The sequence below is a fragment of the Polypterus senegalus genome, chromosome 10 (genome assembly GCF_016835505.1).
Source record: "Polypterus senegalus isolate Bchr_013 chromosome 10, ASM1683550v1, whole genome shotgun sequence".
NCBI classification, from domain to species: Eukaryota; Metazoa; Chordata; class Cladistia; order Polypteriformes; family Polypteridae; genus Polypterus; species Polypterus senegalus.
In genome coordinates, this window is record NC_053163.1 from 147,252,227 (window position 1) to 147,274,210 (window position 21,984).

Here is a 21,984-nt window from a genome sequence, read left to right on the forward strand (position 1 = left end):
GTAGAGACGCACCAAGAAGACTCAAAGCTAGAATTGCTGCCAAAGGGGCTTCCAGAAAGTACAGAATTAAGGGTCTGAATACTTCCATGAATGAGAAATTTCAGTTGGTGATTTTGAATAGAGGGCAGCAGGGTGACACAGTGGGTAGCACAGCAGTTAGGAGTTTGCGTGGAGTTTGCATGTTCTCCCCGTGTCTGCGTGGGTTTCCTCCCACAGTCCAAAGACATGCAGGTTAGGTGCATTGGTGGTCTTAAAGTGTGCCTGCGGTGGGCTGGTGCCCTGCCCGGGGTTTGTTCCTGCCTTGTGCCCTGTGCTGGCTAGAATTGGCTCCAGCAGACCCCCCGTGACCCTGTAGTTAGGATATAACAGGTTGGACAATGGATGGATGGATTTTGAATAAATGTGCTAACCTTTCTGAGAACATCTTTTCACTTCATCATTATGTGTTACCGAGTGTTGGCTGATGGGCAAAAATGTCAAATGTCTCCATTTAAAATTAAATCTACACCACCATAAAGTGTGCAGAAAGTGAAGGTGGCTGAATACTTTCTGAATCCCCTGTAATTGACTTCTAATTAAGAAGCCTGCAGACGTTGCACCCCTCCAGGACCAAACTTCAACACCCAAAGGGGATAGACATTGTGCCCCCTCAGCTCTCCCCCTTGGCACCCGCAGCTACTCCATCACAACCGTCAAGCAGCTTTGGTTTTGTTCAGCTTTTAGATTTTTTTTTTTTCTCTAACTATTGTGTTGTAAGTTCTTGTTGTTCTCTGTTTCTTGTGATTTGCTTCTTTATGGTGATTTCCATTTTATGTACTTTGATTTGGTTTGGATAAAAGAGTAAAGTATGTGAAGTGACTAAACAGAATAATAATAATAATATCCACAGCATAATGGAGGTAGTATGGAGTAGTAGTTAAGAAGTCACTTCGCCTGCCTGTTCTCCTAACTCAAAATCAAAAAAAGAAATATAATGAATTATATCTCAAATGCTGGATAAAGGCATCAGCCAAATAAATAAATGAAAAGTACGCATTGAAAGAGAAGTAAGTCACTTTGGAAATTCCTTCAAGTTCAGCGCCAGCGGGGATGTCATTAAGCAGCGGGCACTAGGTGGCGCCAAAGACCAAAGAGAAGCGGCAGAGCAGGTGCGCGGCGACTCGTGAGAATATAAGGTGCGGCGGTCTAAACCCATGAATCTCCAGACCACCCGTTTAACCGGATGGCGTTCCGTCTTCAACTCCCCCAAACTGACGGGAAGATGAAAAAAAAAAAGCAAATGCAATAAAGACGATTCGCGTCAGGGTGACAGACCGCAGGAAACGTGGCGGCGCGTTTCTTATCTGTGACTCGCGTCTCTCTTAAGACTCGCCCTGCTGCTCCGATTCTTTGTGTTGACATATTGTGTGTGTGTGATTTTACATTTAGCAGGATGCGCTGAGTATGTTTTCGTTTAATTTGGGTAGAAAGCTGCAGAAGTGGAAGGGGCGCTGGGGTGCTTTGAAAAGTGAGGCCGTTTCTTTTCTTTTCTTCTTTGTCGTTCTAACACAGGGGTGTCAAACTCCGGTCCTGGAGGGCCGCGGTGGCTGTACGTTTTCATTCTAACCCTTTTCTTCATTAGTGACCAGTTTTGGCTGCTAATTAACTTTTGTCATAGTTATAATTAACTTGATTCAAGCACCTTAGTTGTTTACGTTAATTATAACTAAGACAAAAGTTAATTAGCAGCCAAAACTGGTCACTAATGGAGAAAATGGTTAGAATGAAAACCTGCAGCCACTGTGGCCCTCCAGGACTGGAGTTTGGCACCCCTGTTCTAACATAAGAAATTTGACAAACGGGAGACCACCAAGTCCATCAAGCTCGTCCCTTGAGCTAATAGCCAAGTTGTCCTAATTCCACACCCACATATTTCTTACTAATGCAGAAGTGTGGTGTAGTGGCCAAGACTTTGCACTTCAAACCCAGAGCTTGTGTGTTCAAATCCCGCTACCTCAATTCACCTGCCCTGTGCTCGAACTGCAAACACAAAGGAAATGTAGCCAGTTGTATCTCACATATTGTAAGTCCCCTTGAATAAAGGCGTCTTCCAAATACTAATAATGATGCAGAACTCTCCTTGGCGTGCCAACTGACTAACCTGCATACGGGTAGTCGCTCGTCCATCCACTGGCTGGCATCGATGGTTCTCTATTCATCTGTGAACACGTACTCAAATCATGAGGCAATTTAGCAACGTCATTTCACCTCACTTGCACACTTTTGGACCGCAGGGTGAAACGGAGCATTCAATGTGGACAAGGGGAATACGTACAAACACCGTGGGTTACGAACAACGTCTCCTTGTTGTGCCACCGAGTTGCCGCAATGGTTTTTTGTGAGGTGGATTCTTGACACGGCCTGTTCTGGGCCAGGGGTGTTTTATGGATTTGACAGTGGCGGAGTTTTAGCCCCCTTGTCGTTGTGTTGTTCATTCTCGCTGTGTGTTCTTCATTATGCATAACTACTTAGCCGAGCATCCCGCGCCTTGTTTTATGTATTAATACATTATAATCGTGATGTTGTAAAAACGGGGTTTGGGGGCTGGAGTATCCGCACTCTTGGTCATAAACGGGGATCACATTAGGGTGTCGAGTTCGCTAATGTACATTTATAATGTAGAAAAGCTCAGGAGATTTGGCATAATACAGCAGCGGTCCAGGCCTCTGAAACCTCACATTTAGGCACGTCAGTAAGTTTCGCAGATACCGTGGACTTTAAAACTCCCCGTGATCACTGCACACGTCGTATCACCTAATGATAGATTCGATAAACAGGGTATCGATGCCTGCGATCTAATTCCCTGAAGTCCCAAAATGACGGCACTGATAACGCTGTGAAATTTTAAGGACCGCATTCAAACTTACCTTATGAATCCAGTCACTCATGGTCATTATTACTCCCTGATGGGCGCTATACAAAAAAGAAAATAACCGATCTGCCTCAATCAAACCGCGTCTGTTTAATTAATTGGTGTCAGTAAAATGGCCCGTTATGAGTGAGCGCGTGCGGTAGCGGCGCGCCAACTGGGGATTTGCGCGGGTCCTCGTGAGCGTATCAGGAAGTCGGTCCCCACTGAGTGTTCCGTCAGTTGGACGAAGTGCGAAGTGGACAAGGAGGTAAAGATAATTATTTTCTTGTTTAAAATAAGCATCCTTAGGAATTTTAGGTTACTTTGTGTATAAAATATTTATGTGAACGGAAAAATCTAGAGGTTTGACTGCCATGTGACCGCAAATACTTGCTAGTCATGGCGGCGGCAGCAGCAAACTAAGGGCCAAATGTTGCTAACAGTCAACACCACAACCTGCGTGGGACACAGAAACTATGAAAGTGATAGTAGGTTATATCATTTACCTCAACAGTTATGAGAATAAGTAAAACATTGTCGACCATTTTAACATATTTGAGCAGGCAGATCTTCATGCCAACAGTGCCAACAGATAAAAGTGATCTTCTTGAACAAATGACACATACATGTGACACGGCGCATTCATCCTCGTCATCTTAATTAACAACAATGCAGATCTGTCTTGTGGAAAGAGTAAGTCCATCCCTGCATTTATTACCAAATCAGATTAGAATCAGGTGTTCCAGATGAGTTGCCGATTATTAGACCCTCCTTAGGGTGTATGCAGGTGGACCCTGTCTTGTATGTAAACTACAGATAGCAAGGCTCTGGTGTTTTCTTTGCTATTGCCGTCATAATGCCAAGATCAAAAGAGCTCTCTATGGCCACCGGAATGCCATTTAGTCTGGCAAGGGATTTCGGATGCTCACCAGATTATTTGAAAAGAATCATTCGACAGTTAGGAGAATCATCTGAAAGTGGTGCAGATTTCAAAGGACTGCTGATTTGTGCAGAGCTTGGATCTCAAGCTGAAGAGTGCAGATGAGAGGAGAATCCTGTTTGTGCGGACCATCGGTGGAGTCCCCCAGGGGTCCGTTACTTTTTCTGATTTACATTAGTGGCCTAGACTTCCATAGTTAGTAAACGTGTGAAATTTGCAGATGACATTAAATTTGGATGAATGGCAGACACTGAGGAAGCAGCAAAAACAATTCAGAAAGACTTGGACAAGCTTCAGAATTGGGCGAACACTTGGAAGATGCAGTTTGGTGTTGAAAAGTGCAAAAGGAACATCACTTATAAATACAAGATAGGAGACACTGACCTGAAGTACACCATCGCTCAACAAGATGTAGGGGTTGACACAACATTTTCATCACCTCGGCGTAAAAGCAAATGAAATGTTAGGCTATATTGTAAAAACTGTTTGAATATAACTCAAATGGACGTTATACACAGACTACTATATGATGCGCTATGAGAGCACATCTGGAGTGCTGTGTGCAGTTCACCACACTACAAGAAAGACACAGCAGCACTTGAAGTTGTGCAAAGGAAGGCAACCAAGTGCGTCTCAGGGCTTGAGGAAGAGTCCTACTAGTAGTGACAGACTCTGGGATTAAACCTGTTTAGTCTCGAGCCGAGGAGACAGTGTGGGGACCTCATCAGGTCAGGTCAGGTTGAGGAACCTGCACTGGTACACCACACGACTAAACAGCTCAGGATCCTGGTTGGCAACCCCCTAGGCGCACACACACACACGACCCAGTCCCACCCTCCGGAAATGGCCCTCTATCTTCTGTGGGTGTCCCCTTGGTCTGGTCTGGCCACTCTGGTCCTCAACAATAAGGATTCTGTGAGCTGGGTCACCCTCGGGTAATCACACCACATGGCCATAGTGCTGAAACTGACGCTCCCTCACAGTGCAGGTGATGTGCCTCATTCAGGACCCCATGAGCAACACAAAGTCAAACCAGCGGGACACAAGGACTCTCAGAAGAGACACAGCATTGAAGGAGACCAGTCTTCATCTCAGGTCACTGGATAGCGTCGATAACAATAACAAGACAGGACCTCATCCAGTTATTTAAAATCCTCAAAGGCGATGATAAAGCAGATCCAGCTGAATCCTTTCAGGAGAACACTTACTCGAGGATGCCAGTGGAAATGAGGAAGAGGTGCATTTAGAACTGAAGCCACTGCTTTAAGCATAGAGCTGTGGGAATCTAGAACAAACTACCATGACACGGAATTGAAGAAGAAACCCCGAGAAACCTTCTGGATGAGATACTGGGACAAGTTAACTATGAGCTAAACAAACGAGCTCAATGGACTGAATGGTCTCTACTCGTCTGTCAAATTTCTAATGTTTGAAACATTAAAAAGTCTCCAAGGACCTCACAATTTCATGTTGGAGCCTGCAGGTAACTCTTGTAACAGTTGGAGTTGACGTCTACAATCAGAAAGAGATTGCAGAAGATATGCCCTGCATGTGAGGTGTGCCAGGAAAAAGCCTTTTCTGTTCAGAAAGAACTTTTACAGCATGGCTAGGCAAAGAGCAGGCCTTCTGGACCCAATGTGTGGACACTTGAATCAAAGACAGAGTTTTTCGGGCACAGTAACGGTAGACATGTTTGGCACAAACTGAAGAGAGCATTTCAAGAAAAGAACCTCCTAGCAACTGTGAAGCACGGCGGTGCGCTGAAAAATGTATAACCTCCATTCAACTTAAAATAATGAAGGTAATGACTCACACTTAATATTTTCAATCTGAACCAACTGAATTCGTTTTATCTTATTGAACCCACGATTATTAAGTTGAGGCAAATCATTTGGAGTGATTGGGTGTAATTCACTTGTTTTATACTGAAGTAAATCGATTTTTTAAGTTGTTACAATTTAAAATGGTGTATTGGTCGCAACCTGTTTTTATGCTATTAGAGATATTATGAACATAACACATTCCAATGCCGTACTTTTTACATTTATTTAAAAATCTAGTGCAAATACACAAGCATTTTAAATCTTAAATAGACAACAAAAAATGATGAAACGTTTCTACAGCTTTCTTGAAAGTGTGTTTTATTACGAGTTCTTATACTTAAAATGAACAGTTGAGAAACAGGGTTACATACCCGAAAGCCTCCGTTATAAACGTCTGCTGCTGAAAATGACCAGGCCAGTATCGCCACGTCCACTCCACTCGGGAAAGTGTTCATCTCTACTGGCATTTGGAAAGCCAGCACGCTGGAACGTTCGACCGGAAATAAATATTCAAACGGCGCCTCAAACGCAGCACACAAACAACCTAAAATAGCAGGCTAACTGAAATAGGATTTTTACGTTTATTCCCTCCACCATAACTTATTTTGATACAAACATTTTTTTTTTTCTTTGGATGAGATCTGAAACCAAATATTTCAAGCTACAACACTAAATGACTAATCTTAAGTTGCTTGAAAGAGAAAATTTATGTTGAATGAACAACATCGATGTTAGACTTTTGTTCAGTGTGGATGTGTTATGGTTTGGGGCTGATTCGCTGCCTCAGGGCCATCGAGTCATATCGAAGAATACTTGAGGAGAACGTGAAAAACCAACATGTGTCCAAAAGTTGACAGTGACGCAAAAACTGACCTTTCAATGTTAAAATGAATCGAAGCACACGAGCAAATCCACCGAGGAATGGCTCTGAAAGAAGAAATGGAGGTTTATGGACCAGCCTAGTCAAAGCTGTGATTGGGAAATGCTGTGGGGTTGGATTTGAAATGGGCAGGACGAGTCAGAAAACCCAGAAACATCTTGCAAATGAAGGGAACTGGTTTAGAGGGGAGGTCAAAATCGTCACAGCGTCAATGTCAGAAACTCCTACAAGAAGTTATTTCTACTAAAGGGGGCAATAACCGCTTCTGAGGTCAAGGGTGGGCTTACATTCTCAGTAGTAGGTCATTATATCTGTTGATCGTTTTGTTTAATAAATGAAAAAGGCTTCTTTTCCACCTGTTCCATCTTTATCTGTAGGGACAATCAATGGCGTCGTTTAGGGGCTTCAGGTGCTCTGGCGTCCAGCCCTTCAGATTTTCAAGATGTTTGAATTTCACTTTCTTGTAGGACAAATCTTCAATCGGATCGATTACGCGTGATAATAAGATGGTGGCTAAGCCCATGGTATGTGCTAAAACTAACGGCGCACTTGGGCACAGTTTGCGTGAAGACCTGCTGATTGGCTGCTGAAATGTGTTAGAAAAGACAACAATTTCCATGGGGTACACTTACAAAAGACAGTGGGTGCAATTGGACCGTCTTTGGAATGCTATCTTCATGGCTCTGTCCTTAGACTGTAACTTTTTCGGATTCACATGAGTGACAGAATATCGTTCACACCAACACGGGGTGGACGCGCAGCCATAATAATGAGCGTGTTCGCTCGCGCGCGCGCGCGCGCGTGTGTGTGTGTGTGCGCGCGCGAGCGAGCGAGCGACCGCTATGGGTAACATCGGAGTTGGAGTCAGTCGTGCCCAGCTTGACGTGTGACGGTGCCAGTCGCCGAGCCCCTCCATTTGTAAGCATAGCGGCTCCCCACCACGGGCTACACCTGTTCGTAGACGGCAGTCTCCTGTCTGCTCCTTTTCTGCTTATGACACCCCCTGAGTTTTAGTGTTTGCATCGTATTGCTTTTGTAGGACACGCTTGTGAAAGTGAAATGAGAACAACTCGATCAGTAGCGACTCGCTTGAGTAACTGCCAGCTCTAAAGAAGAAACGAGAATTCTCGGGGGCACACGAGAAAGAGCTGGCCGATATGTGCCAAAGCACGGAAAGGGGTCGACTCGTACGTTAACTTTTACACCGTGGGCAAAGCGGTGGGCTGGTCCGTTTTCACAGTTGTGTGTCCACATCCAGAGGCGATTTGCAGAATGAGCAAACGCACGCTGTTCACACGGGAATTACGACGAAATGGGCACAAGAGCCTTGTCGTATTGCACAAATGTACTTACAGTGAGTTGTGAAATAGCAATATCCTGCAAGACTTCCTTTAATAACACTCTTAATAGAAGCGCTTCGAGAGGTATTTTAGTTGTGCCTCATTACTGTAAAGTGAAAAAAAACACACACACTAAATCACCTACACCCATTTGGGAAAGTCGACCTCATTTCAGTTTGTGCACAGCGACTAAATAAAGTAGCCTTAATATAGTGTGAGTGGGAACACAGCACAACAGTGTCCAACGGGCTTCGTTCATTTTCAGCTACTGACTTAAAGTATGTGATTTTTCAACACTTCGTTTCAGTCGTTGAGATAAAAATAAAATTTGTGTGTGTGTGTGTGTGAAATCAACATCCATATATCTCTCCATCCATTTACTAAAATTCAGTTCTGATATCAGGGAGCTGAGACCAACCCCGGCAACATTTTGTATAACGGAACCAGTCTTGGACGGGACGCCAAATGGCTTCTAAACCTTCTTTCCACACAGTACTACACTGGATAACGAAGTGAAGAAAGTAGTTATCATCTCGCTGAAATTAACACACTGAATGGCATCAGTTAACCTTCCTGATTTTTTTTTTTTTTAATAAACTTGCAGCGTGCCCAGTGTAATGCCCAAATGCGTATCCACATTAAACAGTGTGTTCTGCGTATTTGTGAGAGTAACTTGGTTAACAAGCGTCATTGTTCATTTATAAGGCGCAGTGTGGAATTTGCACGTTGTTTCCGTGTGCACGTGAATTTCACTCCCGTATGCCCCCTAAGAAGTGCTGGTTAATCTGACAGGCCATATTGAACTTGTGGAGTGTGAGTGAGGGTGTAAAAGCTATCAGCTCCTCCGGACTCGTTTCCTGCCCCGTGCAAAGTGCTGCCGATGTAGGCTCCCTTTGACCTCAATTTGAGTTAAGCGAGTTGGACAATGTTATGTTTTCTAATCAGGTCACACGGACATTTGGCGTAGTTAACCCTGCCACTTTAATGCTACAAAGAGCCAGGTTCATTTCTGTTATTTATCCGGGTACTGTTTTCAAAGACGTGGGTATTGCCAATCGGCCCAGTATGGGTGTGCACACGTGCGCGCGAATGAGCTCTGCTATGAATTGCATTAAGCGGTTTTGAAAATATTCATTTATCATTACTCACAATATCACGGGACTTAACGACCACTGCATTTTTATTTCTTTATTATGCTGAAAGTTCATTTCACGATTCAATCAGGCGCTTCTTCATGTGCGCAGTGTACCGCGTAGCCGACACGTTTTTATTTGTGACCGGACTTCATTTTACTTTTCGGCGTGAAAATACCTTTCACTTTCAGTTATACGCACTGGGAAACAAAGTGTGGAACTAACTTTATTATTATTTTTTTTTTTTTGCTTGAACTGGATTTAACGTGTCCGATAATAGACGAGGAACAGCATGTTTTCCCGTGTATGACATTGTCGCGAATTATCACATTCATATTTTTAATTTTAGGTGGCACACCTGCCCCCTTAAGTGCCGAATTCATCGGGTATGAGAATGTTATGGTATGTATCTATCCCCTACGTTTTCTTTGTTATGTCGTGCCTTTCTACCTCTAGAATTTCTGAAGCAATGGAAGAGTCTTCTTCAGGAAACTCAAAACTGGTGCCTGTGATCTTCGTTCGTAGGCGCTGCTTTCTTCATTGTTTGATCTCCCCTGAAGTTCTGCAGACGAGTGCGTTTGCGGTTTAAATCGTCGAATATCAAATCCTGCACATTTTTAACGCCGCGATCTCTAAGCTTACAAACACAGGTGTATTAAACACGCACAGCTACTTTACGTATAACGTTTATAACGCGACATCGATGTAATTTGTCCTTTATTTCATGAAATATAAATTGCACCAATCGGGTCCAAAAAATGGATGGTAGAAAGACGTGTACTTCTTCATCAGTTGTTCAAGGCTCTTTTCCACTGCACACTTTGGTCGTGTTTGCTAAAGTGTGGTAGATCAGTGCAGCCAGACAGGGCTAAATTCAGTCTCTATAATTATGTAAATGTAATGTTTGTATTTATAGGCTGAGCCCGCAGCCCTCTGGCAGCACAAGGGTCCCAGCTGGAAGACATTATGGAGCCCAAGTCATAATACTACTGTAACTGCAAAGTCTGATCTGGGTTTAAAATAGCAGTTTAGCTGCTTATTGCCTTTTAACAAGAAGCCTGCTATTGGGTTGATTTTTAATTATTTAGGTTTTGATGGCGTGGGGTCTTGTGTATAATAAGCAGCAGGTTTCTGGCGACAGGACTGCGTTCTGCGCAAAACACTGAGACTTCAGAGCTGCGCGACTCGCTGTCTGCTCGGGATGAGCAGCTTATGGTGTTCACTTACTCATCCAAGCAAGAAGCTGGAGCCAAGCCGAACGGCATCCACCACCCCCTCCAAAAAGCTCCAGGTCTGCATGGCACGGCTCGAAGGTGAATAACCAAAAACAGATTTTACGAGCGAGGCGAACCTTGAACAAAGAGACCTTTCAAAGACCCGTACAATTTGTATAAATTTTATTCTAAAAAGATGAGTCAAAAAATTCAGCTCATTTAGTTTAATATTTACAATAAAAATACAATATTTACATTTACACATATTTACATGGATTTCTACACTTAGCATTAAGTATGCAACCCTGCGTCAATAGTGTGATTGAATCTGGCACAGACTAATACTGAATATGCAACTCCTTTAAATACATTAATAATGACATTTGTTTTTCTTGGAAGACCCTGACTTCATTTGGCTTTTGAAAACACATTCAAAAATAACCCCACCCACTGGGGCGGTGGGGGGGGAGGCAGTTTTTTTTTTTCCTGAAGGCACAATTTTAAACAGTAAAATTAAGCATCAAGTTATACAAAAGGCATTTTTTTTTTTTTTTTGCAGTTTATATTTTACAGCGAATATAAACCTGTCAATATAACCCCAGAGAAAAATACGACCTTAACAAAAGTGTCGCGTCACATGAAGGCACTTAAAAATGAAAAAAAAAGCGTTAAACACAAATACAGAACTTGTTAAAAAAAGTGTTCCAGTCTTCAGTTTGCATAAGGGTTTGCTTTAAGTTTCGAGATGGTGGAGGACCAGCCTTATGGAGAGGTTCGGTTGTTGAAAAGGCTTTTGCAAATTCTTCGTCCAACCAGGTAGTACCAGCTACAATAGATTTTGCTTACATATTTATTATTTTACAATAACATATGGCTTTTCCTTAAAAATTAAATAACCGAGTATAAAAAAAAATAATAATAATAAAGGTCCAGTTTGTAAGCCGAGTCCAGTCCAGTCCGCTCACATGTGCCTCTTCATGTGCAATGCCAGGTGGTCGGACCGCGAGAAGGCCCGCTCGCACAGGTGGCACTGGAAGGGTCGGTGGCCCGTGTGCTTGCGGAAATGTCGGGTCAGCTCGTCGGATCGGGCGAACTTCCATCCGCAGCCTTCCCACGTGCAGTGATAAGGCTTTTCACCTATGAAGAGCAAAAAAAGAGAAAACGTGAGGACACAGCCATGAACACGCGCATCGCCTTTTCTCAAGAGATGATCTACCAATAAACCGCGGAGCCGAGAACAACGGGCTTCTTTTCGTTTTAAACTCACCCCACCATGAGCGGGTGGACAGCATTTTTATAGTTTTTAATCTCTGGCTTTTTAACCCAAAAACGAGCTATACGCCACACTGTGGCAAGTGATGCCGATTACCGCACAACACTGCTTTTTTTGTTTAGGCTACAATGGCCTTACAGTTAAACGTTTTCAGCTTTATGGAGGTTGAAAGAAAACCTTTGATTAGGTGAAACTCAGAACTGAGTGCATTACAAGAAGCCACAAACGGAAAAAAAACCCGGAGTATTAGGAGGCGACACCCGTACTACTGGGTTTCCCTTCCCTCCCACACAACACACTGCCGGGGCTTACCTGTATGAGTTCGGTGATGGGCTTTCAAGTGCGAGCTCTTGGTGTACGTCTTGCCGCAGCCCACGAACGTGCACGTGTGTGTGGCCGTTCGTTTCCTCGGCCACGTTCGCCGACCCCTCTTTGGCTTGGCGTCCATGAGTTCCAGCGGCGAGGACGGCGGCGTGAGCATCACCCTCTGGGCTGTCGGCTGAAGGCCCAGCGCCTCCTCGTAAAGGCCGAACGGGTGGGCGCCCTGGTACTGCAGCGGCACAGGCGGCGGAAAGCTCTGATGAGAGGAGTGGTAGCCCTGCTGGAAGGGCAACGAGTGGCACATCTGGGTCTGGCAGTCGGCGGTCATCAGGTCGTTAGGGCTCAGCGGCGGGGTGATGTTGCCCGTCGCTTGCGGAGAGTTGGCTATCCGGGGTTGTTCAAATGCCAACATGCAGGAGGCATTGCCCTCTTGCTTAATTTTTGAACAGGATTGTGGCACCATGCCAATCACTGGTCCGTAACTGTCCATGTTGGGTTCAGGTTTGATGTCGGCAAAGTCCTGGCTTTGGAAAGACGTGACTAGAAACCGTCCCTGGATGTTGCCGTAGTTCGTGTCCATCTCGGGTCTTAACAGTTCTGCCATAAGACTGGAGCTGTACGGCGGAGGTGGGCCGCACTGGCCGACAACATCGAAAGACCCGTTGGAGACAGAAGCTTGGAAGAGCGAGCCAGACTGGACAGGCTGCCCCTGGTAATCTGAACTGGAGGCGGTGTTGGCAAGGATAAAGTCCAAGTCCAAGAAACAGCTCAAGTCCTCTTCGTCTTTCCTATCAGAACAGCTCTCTGGGTGATGCAGGTCAGACATCGAACAGCTGGAATGAAGCTGCTTGTCAATTTCGGGTTTCCATGCCTGAGGAGAAAAAGAAAAAATAAATAATAATGTTAGTAGGCTCAGACTGCGCGACGCCTTTTGAAGTTGGGTTTGCAAAGGAGCCCGAGGGCACACCTGAGAGTGCGTGTGGCGCATACCAGAGGACTCGCACCTGCTGCTGCTTACAGCGAAGTCTGCAGAAAGACGCACACCTTCGGGCGACCCTGGGGAAGGCGCTATATGAAACGCGTGCCCTTAAAAAAATTGTAGCGAAAAAACACACAGCCCTTACCAACCACCACAACTAAAAGCAATCTCACTTCCACACTAGAAGTGAGAAACGCGACTTCAGACGCCGTAGAATAAACGAAACGCGCGAAATCAATCAATCAATGTAAAAGCTACACGCGGTCATTGGGCTACAATTAAATTAGGATAACAAGCCAATTAACGAGTCGGGACATTTGTGATGTCTGGTTGCACTTCCCAGTATCAAATTGGATTATCAGAGTAGCTTCTAAGAGACAAAAACAAACTTAACATTTCTTCGAAACGCCAATAACTCAACAAAAAGACCACCCTTCAGATCGCCGTCGCATACGCATCAGGAATATCTCGCGGTTAATTCAAATGACAACTTCATCCATTTACCTTGATGTCTCGAGAAACCTTGTTAAGAATATGAAGGTGCTATTTAAAATATGCACCTACTCATTTTTAGAATAAATCGTTTAAAGTCAAATTCCACTTAAAAAAATTACCTTGTATTATTGTTTGTTTAGAATTTCTTTAGAGCAAAACAACTTATTTATAACATCGCCGAGTAAAAATTCTCCCACCGAAATAATAATAAAAAAAAAAACACACAAAAACAAAAAACACGCTAAATTACATTATTAATCCCAAGGGGAAATTCACATCAATTAAAACAAAGCCTAGAAAAATCGCGGTCCTTATCCAGTAAAGTTGAGTCATAAAGACGCCTTTCACTTTTAAAACTTCAAGGTGTGAAGCGCACGCAATGCAGAATATAAAAAGCTGCGCGTTGGGACCTGTTGCGGGGTACAAAACTCATTTATCAAAACTTTAAAATAAATAACAAAAAGCACTTACGTTTTCCCAGCTCTTCTCTTTGGTGACGGCGAAGGTGGAGATGGACGGGAGGATAGTGCTGCTCAATGCCATCTCGCTGTGTACACTGAGCCCCACGCGAGCTCGTGCGAAAGAAAGGAAAAAAAAAAGGGAAAACCGTTGTAAGTCCTTCTGCGTGCAAACCGTGTCAGTTGTAGGCGAAGTGACTACGGCCGTCCTATATGAAGTAGTGTTTCAAAGACATGTGCAAGTTTGATTGGTAGGGAATCCTATCTTATAAATATTGCAGCGGCACGGCTGAGCCAATTGCGTGAGGCAAAGGAAACACGTTCAGGATGGAGGTCGCTCACAATCGCTCCTAAATTTAGCTCTGGTATATAAAGCTGCAGCAGACCTCACAGGCTCTGAGGAGCTCTACTCTCTCAAGGAACTTGCCGGCTTCTTAAAGAGCCGGGCTCCGCCCGCCATCACTATAGCGACGCGGCGGCTGGGCAAACACAACAGCGCTGTGCTGTGATGATGCAGACGTCGTGGGCGGAGCTCGGGGGGCGCCCTCAACATCTGCCAATCCCAGCACGGGTTTACACACGCCAGTAATTCCGTAAAGTGTAGTCCGTGTGTGACCTGTGCGGGGCGCTGTACAATTTACGGAGTAGATGCAGATCTGAAGGAAGCCTTTCAAACAAGAATAACAGATTATTGAGGCAAAGAAACAAGCCGTACATGTGTTGGAATGTGCATGTAATGGAGATGAGCAAACACAGCTATCGGAATGTGTGCGATTGCGTTCATTTAGCTGACGGGTTTAGCAAAAGCATCTTACAAATGTCTCCACGTTACCTCCGCACTGAATTGAAGTTAGTGGAGTTGAGAATATTAAATTGTGTTTCTGCGCGGTATGGAATGCACGTTTAGTGACTCGCTGAAAGTTGCGCTGTCGTTTACTCGAGAAGGCTGGCTGTTTTCATATAGCGCCCGCTCGTAGTTCAAGGCGCTTTAGAAGCACAGTGGAGTGAGTGAATATGAAGGAACCTCGGGGGCTTTAGCCTCTGGAGATTCACACCAGCATACACACGAGCAATAGCGCTATGTCTCCTATACAACACAGCCGCGATTAATATAATAATGTAAAGCCATTATTCTATTAGAATTGAATGAATATACGCGTATGACTCATCAAAATATCAAGGCCGCCCCGCAATTGCGCTGTGATATTATAAAAAAAAAAAAAAGATAACTCAGCGGGCGACAATGCTGTGTTGGGTGCTTGTCACGCTGCAAATCCTTCATTCTTAAAAATGGGGGTTCTTTAAAGGCACTTTAAGGGTATTTACTGGGTTGTGTGGTTCCTCATAGAACTATTGCATAACAAGGCACCATCTCAATCTGGGATGGGGTCTCTGCATATGAAGCGGCTTGGTTCTTTGTGCTTAAAAAAAAAAAAAAAAAACTAATGTGTGGAAAAATCTGAAATCTTTTAATATACGGTAGGCTACCTAGCATGGACACTAGCAGATTAAGAAAAGATGAATTTAGTCTTTGTTAAGCAGTAAGAGTCCTTTTCAATTTAGGAACCCATTACACGTCAGTTATCATCTATTTATGGTTATATAGGCAACCTGTCTTGGATCTTTCTGGTACCTTCGTGTCGACGGGTCTTTTGAGAACTAAAGACGGCCCCGCTATGGTATCGCTGTGAAGAACCACTCTGGCACCTTCATTTTTAAAAGTGTAGAAACAAACAACACTGCCCTGGAGCCTTTTCTACATCTTAGCTACACTGGCAGGTGGGGTTTCATGTGAATTTAGCTGACTAAGTCCGGGCTCCACCACGAGATAATACTGCAGAACTGTGATTTTATATAGCGCCTTTCCTCAGTGAACACTATCCCAAGGCACTTTAGAGGCAAAGAGTTCGAATGCGGATATAATGGGAACACTGGCAGGCGACATTTCTCACGAAGTGACAGACTAGCGGAGACCCAGTTTTTAGCTTTATGATTTTATATAGCGCCTTTTCACAGTGAGCATTCTCCATATACTTCAAAGTAAAGTAAAGTGAAACCATTCCCATCCGCATATAATATGAACACTGGCACGAGAAGTTTTTCATTCTGGGTCAAGCATTGACTGAATGATGGGAACCTAGTTTTGCATTTTATGATTTATTACAGTGCCTTTTCAAAGTGATTTTTTTTGAAAACTTCTTCTTCTTTTGGCTGCTCCCGTCCCTTTCATCTTGTTCCGTTACACCCGTCACCTGCATGTCCTCTCTCACCACATCCATATACCATCTCTTAGGCCTTCCTGATGTTCTAAAACACTATAGTATCCCAAGACGCTTTACTGGTAAAATAAACCGAATCCATATACACGTTATGTGAACGCAGGCACGTGTGTGGAGACCCAGTTTTCTTGTGTATGGCACATTTCCACTGTGAACACTTCACAGAAAAGTAAAAACAAATAAAACTGTCCCGTCACGGGTACAATGTAAACAGGGCAGGTGAAGTTTCTAATTCAGGGTCACACGGTGACAGAGTGGTGGGAATCCAGTTTTCAGCTTTATAATTTTATACAATGGTTTCCCACAAGGGTCACTTCACAGCTAAAGTCAAACTGTTCTGAGATTCATATAATGGGAACGCTGGTATAGCTAAAGTTTCTTACCTCGGGTCACACAGGAGCCTGTTTTCAACATTATGACTTTTTAGCGCCTTTCCGCAGTGGACACTTTACAGGTACAACTATTCCAATATGTGTACCATGTTGACCTTCTCACTTAACGGAATGGTGGGGCCCCAGTTTCCAGCTGTATATGATCTCGTATAGCACCTTTCCACAGTGAACACGACTTCAAGGCACTTTACTGGTAAATTAAAATTGTTCAGATATGCGTATAATGTGAACACTGGTAGGTGAAGTTTCTCACACAATGTGTTTTCAGCGTTATGGTTTTATATAGCGCCTTTTCACAGTGAATATTACTGCAAGGGGGGGGCGGCACGGTGGCGCAGTGGGTAGCACTGCAGTTAGGAGACCCTGGTTCGCTTCCCGGGCTTGTCCCTGCTTGGATTTTGCATGTTCTCCCCGTGTCTGCGTGGGTTTCCTCCCACAGTCCAAAGACATGATTCTAAATGGTCTAAATAGTGTGTGCTTGGTGTGTGTGTGCCATGCGGTGGGCTGACCTCCTGCCCGTGGGTTGTTTCCTGCCTTGCGCCCTGTGCTGGCTGGGATTTACTCCAGCAGACCCCCGTGACCCTGTAGTTAGGATATAGCGGGTTGGACAATGGATGGATGGCACTTAACAGGTAAAGTTTAACTGTCAAGAAGTGCTTCTAATGTAAACGCTGGCAGGTTAACTTTCTCGCTCAGGGTTACGCACTGACCATAGTACAGAGCTGGGAAGACGGCCTTTTAAACGTATGATTTTACAGTGCGCCTTTCTGCAGTGAACATTTTGTTAGTGTATTTTTAATGTGCAGTACATGCGAGCACCACAGAGCTTATTAACTTAGGATGAACATGGTGACGCTGAGTAGCAGGGATTCCACATATGCAGCCTTATGATTTTATCACAGTGTCTTCCCCAGGCTCCATCACAGCTGTCTTCTTTTTCTGAGCCGCTCGCTCGTAGTGACAGATGTGGACCTGCGCCTCTGATCCTCCTTCCGGAGCTCACTGCACGTTTCCAGCTCTACACAGCAATCGGTTTTTTATTCTGGCAGTCCTTCTAAAACACATTTATTATGTGAAATAATAAAAAAAAAAAATGTCAATAATGTGTAATAGTTAACAAAGTGTTCAATGTTACCATGAGCTCACAAGTTGACACCAGGGACCCGTAAGATTAGGCAAACACTCGAGGCACTTGGAGTCCATCCGTGAATAAGTGAAGTGTGCGTCACCATCGAGCGCAAATACTGAACATTTCTGTCAAAGTGCTGTACAGAATCACCAAAGGGAGATTAAAAACCTGCCGAACCGCATCAGCGGGCATGCGGGGAATCTTCTCGGCATTCCTGTGTCTGCCTTTTCATGCCACTCGAAATATTGTTCGGAATAGTTGGCTTTTTGACTCTCGTTAGAAGAAGGGTTTGGTTGTTTAGGGACACCATAATGAATTATTTTTAACACAAAGTCGGGCTAGTCAGACGGTCATAAAGCCTTCATTAGAGGGCACCCCTGCATTTGCGGATGCGCATTTATTCAACGCTTTTCGGTCTAACCAGAATCATTGTTTTATATAGCGCCTTTAATAGCGCGTATACCATCGACGTTATACGTGCATACAGGGTGGTCCAGATCTAATTATGCAGATCCAGATCGTCTGGATGATTTATGCGGGGACGATTCCGGTTCGGCGCGAAGACGATTCTTCATGTCGTCAGTTCGCAGACTTCTCGATGGTCCGGGATTTTTCGGATGATTTTCTATGTAATAAACTTAATAAGTTATAGCGTAATGAAAATTGCATAATTAGATCTGGTCCACCCTATAGAATGACTGCTTCCATGCTTCCATAGTAAAATCGGGAGTTCTAAATTCATTTTTAGAGTTAACCCCTAATAACACTGTTCACAGTTCATTTAACGCTGCGAATTTGGATTCTCTTGGGGGTCTTTAGGTGGGCCTCCTGCAGTGCTTTCAGAACGCTAGCGCATAACGTGACCCTTAGTCCGTGGATGGAATATTCAGTTTTCAACGTTATGATGTTATATAGCGCCTTTCCATAGTGAACACTGCCTCCAGGTACTTCACAGGTAAAGCAGAAATGTTCTGATAAAGTGAAACACTGGCGCGTAGAGTGCTGGGGGGAACCCAGTTTTAAACTTTATCAATCGATAGAGCGCTTTTCTGCAGTGAACACTTTACAGGTAAAGTAAATCTTTCCCGATACGCATATACTGTAATGTGAACCCTGGCAGGTGAAGATTCTCATAGAGCCACGCGATGCTGGGACTCGTCCTTCAATCATAAGACTTTAGACAGCGCCTTTGGCACAGTGAACATCTTGTTAACACACTTTTCATTTACTCTAAGATGACTTACGCACAGTTACAATGCGAGCACTGTTCTGATTTTATATAGCGCCTTTCCACAGTGAAAATCACCCCAGAGCAGCTGTTCTCATATACGTTTAATGTGAACACTGACAAGTGGAGTTTCCCCCCTCAAGGTCACACAGTGGCAACATGTTGGGGACCCAGTTTTCAACTTTACACTGTTATATAGCGCCTTTCACAGTGAACACCACCTCAAGCCACTTCACAGTTAATGTAAGACTGTTCCTGTATACGTATAATGTGAACACTGGCACTCGGTGTTTCTTCCTCAGGGTCGCGCAGTAACCGGTGGAGATCGAATTTTTCAACTTTTATATAGCGCCTCTCATACGTGAACATCACCCCACGAAGCCGTGCTCGCATAGTTTCCATCTTTTTTCAGAATGTACAGCGTTCTTCTTGAGTAGTCCGGTTTCATTCCCACTCTGTAAACCCGTGCGTGTTTTGGATTGCGAGTGCGAAAGTGCGTGAGTGGCCCTGTGGTGCGGTGCCCGCTGCTGGGCGAGGATGGGCTCTGGTCACTGCTGCCCTGAGTTGGCAACGCAAAGCGGGCACAGAAAACGAACGAGTTAGTGAAAGATGAATTAGCCGGCGTAGGGTCACAACGTGAACTCGGGGCAATCGACTGTGTAATTTTATACAGCGCCTTTCATAGTGGACACGCTTTCGGTGCCCTGCTGGTATTATAATGTTTTCCATATTTCTAAGAGTTGTATTTCAGGGCTGCACAGTAAATCAGTATGATGTGATATTGATCTAATTCCATGTTTTATAGCTAGGAACTGGCCGTCCGTGCAGTCTGAGTCCCCCCCCCGTTACGCCAGGTGCTGCTGCTCCGGACCCTGCAATGGAATAAAAGCCGTTTCACTAAACAAAATGGAAAAGACGCAAGTAACTCCTTTTTAATTTGCTTGCTCAGAGAATCCCGAATATCTTGGCGTCCGTGTAAATGCATACTTGACACGGCGAAGGCGCTTAGTCATATGTACAGTACATGCAGTTATTTTCTTTTACCACCAATAACAACCACAATTATAAAAGCAGTAACGACTACGAGGGCGCAGCGCGGAATGTGCTCTCCGAATTTCATACTTGCTGTCAGAACTGCATTTCCCAGACAGAGCAGCAAGTGCTGGCACCGAGTCAAGGAGACACAAAAAAAAAAGTTTTTCCTTTACGTCAAACGAGTTACAGTGGAGAGGGGGCAGCGAGGGGGAGGGGACTGCCTGGAGTGTTTTGGCACCCAAACCAGTAACGACCTAAACGGGATTTCTGTTTAATAACACTGAAGCCGCTCTTACATAACGTGCAGCACTCCGCACTTTGGGACAGCGAACTCGATTCCACGAAAGTGAAAACAGCGCCGAGCACTCGAGCTGCGTGAAGGGAGCGTAACCCAAACGTTTAACCCTTCTCGTGCCAGCGGGCAGAGCCCATTCTGTGTTAATTGTGCGTATCGTCTTCGTGTGCACTCAGCGGGTTTCTCACAACTCAGGGCGCCAGAGAGGTAAAGGACCTGTATCTCTCATCCATTATTCCTGCGCCCATGCAAATGGAGCAGAGAAGCGCACCTATTCAGGTGCAAATAGACCTGGGGGGGCTTCAGTCGAGACTGACTTTCATAGGGACCGCAATTACAGAAACGAGCTCATTAGCAAGGTGCCGCCATCACCTCATTGTTCTGTCCAAGGAGCAGTTAATAGAGTTTCATTATTAGCGACGCTTTATTAAAAAGTCACTTGTTATCATTATAGCCCTTCTGGAATTGCCTTTTCATCCTGTCGGCGTAAAGACGCCATGCCAGCTCTCCCACGAAACTCCACAATTTCAGCAGCGCAGCTTTTAATAGATGAAGCCTGGGCTGATCGCAAAGGAGGAGCGCATGCGTGCGGGTGATCGGTTGGGACAAAACAAAAACAGCCTTTATTTATATTGTACATTTTCATGCAATGAATGAAGCTCAAAATGCTTTATAACATATAAACGAAAGAGTAACATGAAAAGATTAGATAGGCATGATAATGAATAAATACCAAAGCAAAACAATCCATACGATCTCATAAAACATAGATATGTAAATAGTGGAAGGGTGCGCCCATATATATAATAGCGTAATGTAAGTCTGTAAACAGGAGTCCGGTGATAAGGACAGGAGGAAGAAGGGCAGAAAAAAATGCAGAGAACTAGTTTATGTATCTGTTATATAGTGCCATACATATCTATCTATCTATCTATCTATCTATCTATCTATCTATCTATCTATCTATCTATCTATCTATCTATCTATCTATCATATAGTACCTTTCATATCTATCTATCTATCTATCTATCTATCTATCTATCTATCTATCTATCTATCTATCTATCTATCATATAGTACCTTTCATATCTATCTATCTATCTATCTATCTATCTATCTATCTATCTATCTATCTATCTATCTATCTATCTATCTATCTACAGTGCATCCAGAAAGTATTCACAGCGCATCACTTTTCCCACATTTTGTTATGTTACAGCCTTATTCCAAAAAGGGATTAAATTTATTTTTTTCCTCAGAATTCTACACACAACACCCCATAATGATGTGAAAAAACTTTACTTGAGGTTTTTATAAATTTATTAAAAATAAAAAAAACTGAGAAATCCCATGTACATAAGTATTCACAGCCTTTGCTCAATACTTTGTCGATGCACCATTGGCAGCAATTCCAGCCTCAAGTCTTTTTGAATATGATGCCACAAGCTTGGCACACCTATCCTTGGCCAGTTTCGCCCATTCCTCTTTGCAGCACCTCTCAAGCTCCATCAGGTTGGATGGGAAGCGTCGGTGCACAGCCATTTTAAGATCTCTCCAGAGATGTTCAATCGGATTCAAGTCTGGGCTCTGGCTGAGCCACTCAAGGACATTCACAGAGTTGTCCTGAAGCCACTCCTTTGATATCTTGGCTGTGTGCTTAGGGTCGTTGTCCTGCTGAAAGATGAACCGTCGCCCCAGTCTGAGGTCAAGAGCGCTCTGGAGCAGGTTTTCATCCAGGATGTCTCTGTACATTGCTGCAGTCATCTTTCCCTTTATCCTGACTAGTCTCCCAGTTCCATCCCCACAGCATGATGCTGCCACCACCATGCTTCACTGTAGGGATGGTATTGGCCTGGTGATGAGTGGTGCCTGGTTTCCTC

At 44.2% G+C, this 21,984-nt stretch overlaps 1 protein-coding gene across 2 annotated transcripts; it reads right to left on the bottom strand.

Annotated features, from left to right (window-relative positions):
• Positions 1-10,386: 10,386 nt before the first annotated feature.
• On the bottom strand, positions 10,387-14,155 carry klf2a (Kruppel-like factor 2a). Of its 2 annotated transcripts, none has more exons than XM_039767030.1 (3): positions 13,760-14,155; positions 11,806-12,685; positions 10,387-11,357 (listed from the first exon to the last, which is right to left on the bottom strand). In XM_039767030.1, the coding sequence occupies exons 1-3, from the start codon at positions 13,829-13,831 to the stop codon at positions 11,182-11,184; spliced, it is 1,128 nt and encodes a 375-aa protein (XP_039622964.1). In that variant the 5' UTR covers positions 13,832-14,155; the 3' UTR covers positions 10,387-11,181. The 2 variants fall into 2 exon arrangements, with proteins under 2 accessions (XP_039622964.1, XP_039622965.1); XM_039767031.1 differs by lacking the exon at positions 13,760-14,155 and adding an exon at positions 12,782-13,478.
• Positions 14,156-21,984: the final 7,829 nt, after the last annotated feature.